Source organism: Furipterus horrens, unplaced genomic scaffold, assembly GCF_987537825.1.
Source record: "Furipterus horrens unplaced genomic scaffold, mFurHor1.1.pri manual_scaffold_4, whole genome shotgun sequence".
Lineage (NCBI taxonomy): Eukaryota > Metazoa > Chordata > Mammalia > Chiroptera > Furipteridae > Furipterus > Furipterus horrens.
The window spans coordinates 168,538,476-168,547,680 of record NW_028327174.1 but is presented as its reverse complement, the minus strand read 5'-3'; the positions used below and the strand labels follow the sequence as shown (position 1 = coordinate 168,547,680).

Below are 9,205 nucleotides of genomic sequence, written 5' to 3'. Positions count from 1 at the left end.
ACTTTGCAGGCTAGGTGGTATTGGCAAGAAATACTCAAAGTCACGAAAAGCAGGAACCTACAGCCAAGAGTGCTCTACCCAGCAAAGATAGCATTTAGAATGGAAGGGCATACAAAAAGCTTCCCAGACAAGAAAAAACTAAAGGAGTTCCTCATCACCAAACCGTTGTTAAATGAAATGTTACAGGGACTTATTTAAGAAAAAGAGCAAATCTATGAGCAATAAAATGGCAATAAATACATATTTATCAACAATTGAATCTAAAAAACAAACTAAGCAAACAAGAAGGGAGACAGAATCATGGATATGGAGAGTGCTGTGATGGTTGCCAAATGGGAGGGGGATGTGGAGGAATGGGTGAAGAGTTGGGGGATTATGAAGTACAAATATGTAGTTACGGAATATCCATGGGGATGTAAAGTACAGCAAAGGAAATGGACTGGCCAAAGAACTTATATGCATGACCCATGGACATGAACAATGGTGTGGGGATTGCCTGAGGGAATGGGGGGTGTTGCGTGGATGGGGGCAAAGGGGGAAATATTGGGAGGGGGAAATATTGGGACCACTGTAATAACATAATCAATAAAACAAATTTTAAAAAGTTCTAAAAATGCAACATTAACAAATTCATATATTTGAGTTTTTTAAATTCAAAATAATTCAATTTAATAATTAAGCAGCTCTTTTTCATGTTCACCCCTAAGTTTCAAGAGAGAAGGAATGTTTTCAAAGATGCTTAGATTGTGCTACCCAAAATGGGAGGCACTGAGGCTTTTAAAACTATATTGGAAAAGTTAAACATAGAATTACCACAGGACTCAGCAATTTCACTCCTTAGTCTGTACCCAAAAGAACTGAAAACAGACATTACACAAATACTGGTACATGAATGTTCATCTGAATGTTCACAGTAGCATTACCCATATTAGCCAAAAAGTAGAAACAGCCCACATGTCCATCAGCTTATGAATGGATAAATACAATGTGGTATGTCTGTATAATGGAATATTATTCAGCCGTAAAAGAGAATAGAAAGTACTGATACATGCTACAACATGGGTGATCCTGGAAAACAGTTAGCAAAAGAAGCCAGATAAAAGGCCACAAATATGAAATGTCAAGAACAGGTACATCCATGGAAACAGATAGCAAATTACTGGTTGCCAGGGGCTTGGGGAGAGGTATTGGAAGAGGCTACTAACTGGTATGGGGGGTCCCCTTTTGGGGTGATGGAAATGTTTTGGAATCAGAGATGATGGTTGTACAACAGTGTGAATGAATGTCTAAAATGCCACTAAATAGCACTTTAAAATTATTTATTATATGTCAACTTTACTTCAATAAAAAGAAATTGAATTGATAGCTAAAATATTGAAACACTGTGATTTACATCCATGAAAAGTCACTTTATTTTTTATTTTTATTTTTGTTTATTGATTTTAGAGAGCTAGAGGAAAGGAGAGAGCGAGAGACACTGATTTGTTGTTCTGCCATTGATTAATTAGTTAATTAATTAGTTAATTCTTGTATGTACCCTGACCTGGGATGGAACCCACAATCTCCGCATATCGGGAGGACTACCCCGCCACGGCCTGGCCGCGGAGAGTAACTTTGGTTTGTTGCTGCGAGGTACGCCTCCAGGTGTTCTGAAGTAAGCTCCCGCGAGGCGGGGCTGCGTTGGGTGGGGATTGACTGGACTGGGCGGGGCCGAGTTTGACAGCGTGGGCGGGGCCCGGGAGCGGGCCGGCGCGCAGCGTGACGCGGCTGGGAGGGGCCGCGTTGGCGGCCCGCTTCGCCGGTTGCCCGGAGAACCTTTGACAACAAAAGACGCGGGCGGCGGTGGCGGCGGAGGGAAACCAAGAAGTTCAGCGCAGTGCTCGCCGCCCGGAGACTGAGGCTGTCTCTTGCCAGTCAGTGTGCCGCGGGCGGGCTGTCGGAGCTAGCGGGGTCGGGTGCAGTGCGGCGTCCTGCGGTCCTCCTGCCTGCCGCGCTCCGGGCCCGCCGTTGGGAGGAGGGGGCGACTCCGTCCGGGAGCAAGGTGCTCGGGGGCCGCTGAGGCGGGGCTCGGGGGGCGGTTGGGGCATCGGCGAGGCCGATGAAGGCGCCCAAGGGGTGCTGGGATCCCAGCCTAGCGACCCTCTCAGAAGGACAGAGGGAATGGGGATGCGTGGAAGTGCGGGACCGAGAGACACTGAGTCATATCCTTGTGTATTTCTCGTGTTGGTACTTCGAAGTGCAGGATCTGGAAGGAATGGAAAGGCCCACCCACTTTGGGGGTTTCGTTTTGTCTGTCGCTGGCCGCCTTCTTTCCCTCGCGGATGTTGAAACTTGGTGCATTCTAAGTGCTGTGGAAGTCCGATTGCCCCTTCACTCAGACGTAGTTTATAAATTGATAAAGAAAGGGTGCCCAAATTCTTTCTTTAAAACCTATCAAATAGCACCGCCCTCTTCAAGTTTTTAAATCTTTGTTGCTTTCCCCTCTTCGTATCTTCTCCACCTAGTTCTTTGTGTATTTGGAGTCTTTTCTGAGATCCTTATGCGATTCACTATCCATTTGCTGCGAAATTTCTTATGGAAATACTAACAAGCCACAATTTTTAGACAACCACCACCTCTGAAAATCGAAGGGCACAGGATGGCAACAGTATTTGGAAACACTTATTTCTGATTAACGGCATGGCAACACTGGTCAAATATTTCTCTTGTCTTTGCTCAGCTTTCAAACTTCCTTTGAGTATGCCTATATATTACCAGCCAGTCAGATTTCACGTTTCTTTACAAATAATGATGACCTAATACCTATGCTTTTGATCACTGTAATTGACCAGAAGCAGAAGAAGTGTAAGTGCTGTAGATTTTTAATCACATCCTTGTATATTAATTTTTGCAAGCCCTTGCCTTTGTAGCCAAATTCCTATTATAAAAATCAAGAAAATGAAAATATCCTAGTTACACTTAGCACTACTTCCAATTTCGTTGGAAGTAGTTAGGCTTGGCTTAACACAGACCATGACTTGTTTTAATGCGATGGCATTAAAAAAAAAAATCTGTATGATGAAAACTTCTAGAGACGTTTGGAAGAACCAGCTCAACACAGCATCTCTGCATTTTTTTTTGGAGTTTACAGTACCAGATGATTGTAGAGTCCTTTAGGATCCTAGGAAAGATGTATCATACATATGAGTGTTTTTTCTTTTTCAGTGCTGAATATTAATAGAATGAATAAAACTGACAAGGTTAGATGCATCTCTATTGCCATTAAAGATAGTTTGTTCACTGTGTTTTGGGATTTTACAGCCCAAGGGAGCTGATTTTTTTTTTTTTTTAACTCAGTGGGCTCTTTAAATAGAGTGATGTGAGTGTTTTTCATTATTGTGATCCTTTTCAGACTATCCACTCACAAAGTTATAAATGTCCAGTACTGCTGCAGAGTTTTTTAAAGGCTAGTGAGTATTAAATATGTCTTAATTAACCTTTCCATAGCAAGTAGTGCTAAAAATGTTATTTTAGTTCATTAGTCTGCTAGATTACTTAATGATGCTGTTCAAGACTTGCCTTCTCCCAACCTGATTATTTTTCAAAAGCTGCACTAAACATTATCATAGATTACTTGTTACATTTTTAAACCTTTTAACCTACCAAGACATCCTATCATGTACAAGTTTATTTTTTATTTTTTAAATTTTATTTATTTATTTCTAGGGAGAGGGGAAGGGAGGAGAAAGAGAGGGAGTGAAACATCAATGTGTGGTTGCCTCTCTCATGGCCCCAACTGGGGACCTGGCCCACAACCCAGGCATGTGCCCTGACTGGGAATTGAACTGGCGATTTGGTTCACAGGCCGGCGCTCAATCCACTGAGCCACACCAGCCAGGGTTAATTACAAGTTTTTATGTGAACAAATGTTTTCAGAGTTTCTGGGTCAAAGATAACCCTTTGTTTAACTTACTGAGCAACTGGTAGACTGTTTTCCAAAGCAATTGCATTATTTTACATTCCCATCAGAAGTGTATGAGGATTCTGTATTCTTTACCTTATTGCTAACACTTACAATCTGTCTTTTTGATTATAGTTGTGTTAGTGGGCACAAAATGGTATCTCACGTGGTTTTGATTGTATTTCCCTGGAAGCTAATGTTGAGCATCTTTGCCTATGCTTATAGGCCATTTTAATATTGTCTTTGAAGAAATGTCTTTGCAGAGCCTTTGCCCATTTTAAAACTTTGTTTTGTTTTGTTTTGCTTTTACTATTGAGTTTTTATAGTTCCTTATATATTCCAGATACAGATCTTTATTCCATATATTTGCAGATATTTTCTCCCATTCAGTGAGTTGTCTTTTCACTTCCTTGATGGTGTCTTTTGAGGCATAAAACTTTTAAATTTGATTAAAAGCATTTTACCTATTTTTCCTTTTATTGCTTATTGCTCTTGCTTTTGGTGTCCTATCTGAAAAACCATTGCCAAATCCAAAGTTAGGAAGAGTTACCCTTATGTTTTCTTTTAAGAATTTTATAGTTTTGCCCTGACCGGTGTGGCACAGTGGGCGGGGCATCATCTCAAGAAGAAAGGCTGCTGGTTTGATTCCTGGATAGGATACAAGCCTGGGTTGTGTGCCAGGTCCCCAGTTGGGAGCATGCTGGGGGCGTGCAAGAGGCAACAAATAGATGTTTCTCTTGCACATTGCTGTTTCTTTCCCTCTTTCTCCCTCCCTTCACCTCTCTCTAAATAAATAAATAAATAAATAAACTCTTAAAGAAAGAATTGTATGGTTTCAACCATTACATTTAGGTCTATGAACCATTTTGAATTAACTTATTTATATGAGGTAGAAGTCCAATTTCATTCTTATGACTGTGGCTATCCAGTTTTTGAAAAGACTATGTTTCCCCATTTAATTGTCTTGGCATGCTTGTTGCAAATTAATTGCCTATAAATGTGATTTATTTCTGGATCCTCAATTCTTTTCCATTGATCATTTTTTCCCCATATTAAATTTCTTTTTTTCATTGAATTTATTGAGGTGACATTGGTTAATAAAATTATATGGGTTTTAGGTATACATTTCTACAATACATCATCTGTGTATTTTGTTTACCACCCCAAGTCAAGTCTCCTTCTATCACCATTTATCCCCTTTTATCTTCTAGCTCTCCTTTTTCATTGATTTTTAAGTCTGGCTTATGCCTGTACACACTGTCTTGATTACTGTTGCTTGGTTTTAAAATTGGAGAAGTGTGTCCTCCAGTTTTGTTCTCTTTCACTATTGTTTCTGCTGTTCTGTGTCCCTTGAATTTCCATATGAATTTTAGGGTCAGCTTGTCAATTTCTACAAAGAAGTCAGTTGGGATTCTGATAAGAGTTGTGTTGAATCTGTAGATCAGTTTGGGAAACATTGCCATCTTAGCTGTTGTCTTCCAATCCATGAACTTGAGATTTCTTTTCCATTTATTTAATCTTCTTTACTTTCGACAATATTTTGTAGTTTTTGTTACACATCTTAAAAAATATTTATTTCTAAATATTTTATTCTTTTGATGCTAATGTAAATGGAATTTTTAAAAAGATTTTATTTATTTACTTTAGAGAGGGAAAGGGAGAGAGAAAGCGAGGGGGAGAAACCTCGGTGTGTGAGAGATACATGATCAGTTGCCTCTCTCATGCCCCCAGCTGGGGACCTGGCTTGCAACACAGGCATGTGGCCTGACTGGGAATTGAACCGGCAACCTTTTGATTTGTAGGCTGTTGCTCAATCCGCTGAGCCACACCAACAGGGCAGAATTGTTGTCTTAATTTTTTTTTTCAGGTTGTTCATTGTAAGTGTAGCTACGATTTAATTTCTTTTATCGTCACCTGAGGACATTTCTTCATTACTTTTTAGAGGGAAAGGAAGGGAAAGAGAGAAACATCCATGTGAGAGAGAAACATTGATTGGTTGCCTTCTGTATGGGGATCATAAGTGTTGGGACTGGGGAACGAACCTGCAGCCTATGTATAAGCCCTGACCGGGAATTGAACCCTCAACATTTCAGTTACGAGATGATGCTCCAACCAACTGAGCCACACCGGCCAGGGTGCAATTTAATTTTTAATGTATTAACTCCACCAGAGATCTTCAGAAATAAGTATATATAATTTAGGAGTAGAAAAGCAGTTTTTCTGCCATTTTTGATTATTTTTGAGTAAAAAATTCCTTTTTAATTTATACTGACTTATGGAAATCCTTAAAATTATTTCATGGATTTATTTATATAATATTTGTGGCAAAGAAGAGATGCTATTTTTCAATATATAGCAATAAAACCTAGTGTAAGGATTTGCTTTTAACACCTGTGTACAATTTCCCAGTTATTTTCTTTTCTTAATTTTCTAACTCCCTAGTTATTAAATATTTAGATTGAGCTGGGAAACATCATTACAGAAAGAAAGGCACAATGGAATCCCATGTGCTTTTATTTAGTTTCATCATTTACCAACTCATGGCCTTCACCCCCTAGATTATTTTATAGAAAATTCAGACATCATATCACTTCATCTATAAATTATAGATGTACTTTTACAAGATAGACTTACTCTTTGTACTGTCCTATGTTGGAGCAAATCCTGTTCTAATTGACTTTGCTTTAGATGATGATTTGTTTATTAGGATAGAAGAGTCAATAATTAGACTTTGTTTTTATTTTGATACACAGGAGTCCAGATCTTGTAAAATGGATGTTTCTCACACTAGATACTGAATATTAAGTAGAAAATCTATTTAGTAAAATCTAAGCTGCCATGGAAGAAATACCAGTAAAAGTTGCTGTAAGAATTAGACCTCTCCTATGCAAAGAAGTTCTTCATAACTATCAAGTTTGTGTGAGAGTCATTCCAAACACCCAGCAAGTTATCATTGGGAGAGATAGAGTCTTTACTTTTGATTTTGTTTTTGGCAAAAATTCCACTCAAGATGAAGTTTATAATATGTGCATAAAGCCACTTGTGTTGTCACTCATTGAAGGCTATAATGCCACTGTTTTTGCCTATGGACAAACTGGATCTGGGAAGACATACACCATCGGAGGAGGCCATGTTGGTAAGATTCTCATACTCTGACTTTTGAAACACTTGAAAGAAGCTACAAAACGACAGTACCTGACTCATAGTAGGTGCTCAACATCTTGATCGAACGAAATAATGAATAGGATAATCAGATGTGCTCAAATGTCATCTTTGAAACATTTGTTTTTAGTGGGGAGGGGGAAGGAGGTAGAGGAGGGTGTAGAGGGATAAATGGTGATGGAAGGAGACTTGACCTGGGATGGTGAATACACAATACAGTGTACAGATGATATGTTGTGGAATTGTGCACCTGAAACCTGTATAATTTTATTACCCAGTGTCAGGCCAATAAATTCAATATAAAGGAAGAAAGAGTAATAAAAAAGAAACATTTATTTTTAAATATTGATGTTTTATTAAGCAATTTAATTTATGATTATAGTTGTTTGAGAAATGACTTGATATATATTTATATTGCAAAATGCTTACCACAGTTTAGTTAACATCAGTCACCTCACACAGTTCCAAATTTCCTTTTCTTGTGATGAGAAATCTTAGCAACTTTCAAATACACAATAGAGTAGTATTGTTAACTGTAGCCACCATGCTGTATATGGCATCCCCAGGACTTATCTTGTAATGGAAAGTTTGTGGCTTTTGATTACCTTCACCCATTTCCCCCACCCGCTGCTTCTGGCAACCCTTTGTCATTTTGAACAGAATTTAAATTTGAGAGACATAAATTAACATGATTAGATTTTGCATCTTTTAATAGTCCACTCGTAAATATTAAGAGTCCTGTAATCAGAGCTTAGAGGAAAATAAGAGAAATTTATTATGTAGTTTAAAGTGTCTCCACCTTGCCCCCCGCCATTTTTTAGCCAGATTTCAGTTTTTTACAGCTTTATTGACGTATAGTTGACAAAATTGTAAGGTATTTTAAGTGTTCATTAGGATGATTTGATATACAAGTATGTGTACATTGTGAAAGGATTCCTCTTTTCTAGTTAACACATCCATTACCTCACATGTATATACAGATTTCTATTTTAAACACTGAATAATTTAGGATGTAATTTTTCCTGCTTGTAATTATAGTTTGGAAAAGATAGTATCATCAGATTCCTTTAGAGCTGGAAGGAACCTTGAAAATCATTTCTCTTCCTTTATAAGTGAGGAGCCCCAGCCACAGAATGATTAAAGGCTTATTGAGTCAGGTGGCTAGTGACAGAGCTGGACTAGAAGCCACCTCCTCTGTTGAGACTGTTTACTGTATTGGTCTTTTTATACCAAAAGCAATTGTTTGAATGTTGTGCTTATACATCATTGTTTAAAATTGTCATTAGTAATCTCTGTATAATGACTTTCAAAACCGTTTCTACTTCATACTTCTCAAATGTAGAATATGTGATTTTCAGAAACATCTCTCATTAAGTACAGGGATGGGGTGGGGCGAGCTTTGGAAGGTGTCTCTGTGGTTTGAGGAGGCCCTCATTCCAAAGATTAAATGGAGGGGCCTTAAGTGCTCAATGCCACTGCTCTTCCTGTTTTTTGTTTGTTTGTTTGTTTGTTTTAGAATCCTTGGTATATAGGATTAGGAGATTTAAGATACTAGATTATTTTAGGTTCTCACAATGAAATAAATTTCAGGTTTTCTACTGTTGTGGCTTTTCTTGAAGATTATATTTTTTTAATACTTTTTTTTAGTTTTTAATTTCATTTATTTATTTTTAGAGAGAGGGGAAGGGAGGGAGAAAGAGAGAGAAATGGCAATTGGTTGTCTCTCTCATGCCCCCAAATGTGCCCTGACTGGGAATGGAACCAGCAATCTTTCAGTTTGCAGGCCAGCATTAAATCCACTGAGCCACATCAGCCAGGGCTGTATTTTTTTTTTTTTTTTTTGATTGGCCAATATTTTATGACCTTAAGCACTCTGTTTGTGCTTTATACTAATAGGAGTATAAAATGTTCAGATCTTGGTGACAATTACAGCTATATTGTGTTTTTAAGAGGCCATGAGTGCAATTTAAATTCTTTAATGGAAAAAGTTATATGTTGTCCTAAAATACTTTTAACTGGTTTAAGGTACTCTATAACCAAAGAAATAACCATTAGAAACACTTTTGATGGTGTTTTTTCCCTTTAGTTTAAAAAATATATATA

General features: G+C 38.1%; 1 protein-coding gene across 2 annotated transcripts in view; it reads left to right on the top strand.

Moving 5' to 3' along the window:
• Positions 1-6,705: 6,705 nt before the first annotated feature.
• Positions 6,706-9,205, top strand: part of KIF27 (kinesin family member 27) — a 90,836-nt gene continuing 88,336 nt past the window's right edge. For both annotated transcript variants that reach the window (XM_090275884.1, XM_090275883.1), the window contains exon 1: positions 6,706-7,076. In XM_090275884.1, the coding sequence (XP_090132010.1) occupies positions 6,779-7,076 (298 nt within the window). In that variant the 5' untranslated portion in view covers positions 6,706-6,778. The remainder of the gene's footprint in view (positions 7,077-9,205) is intronic.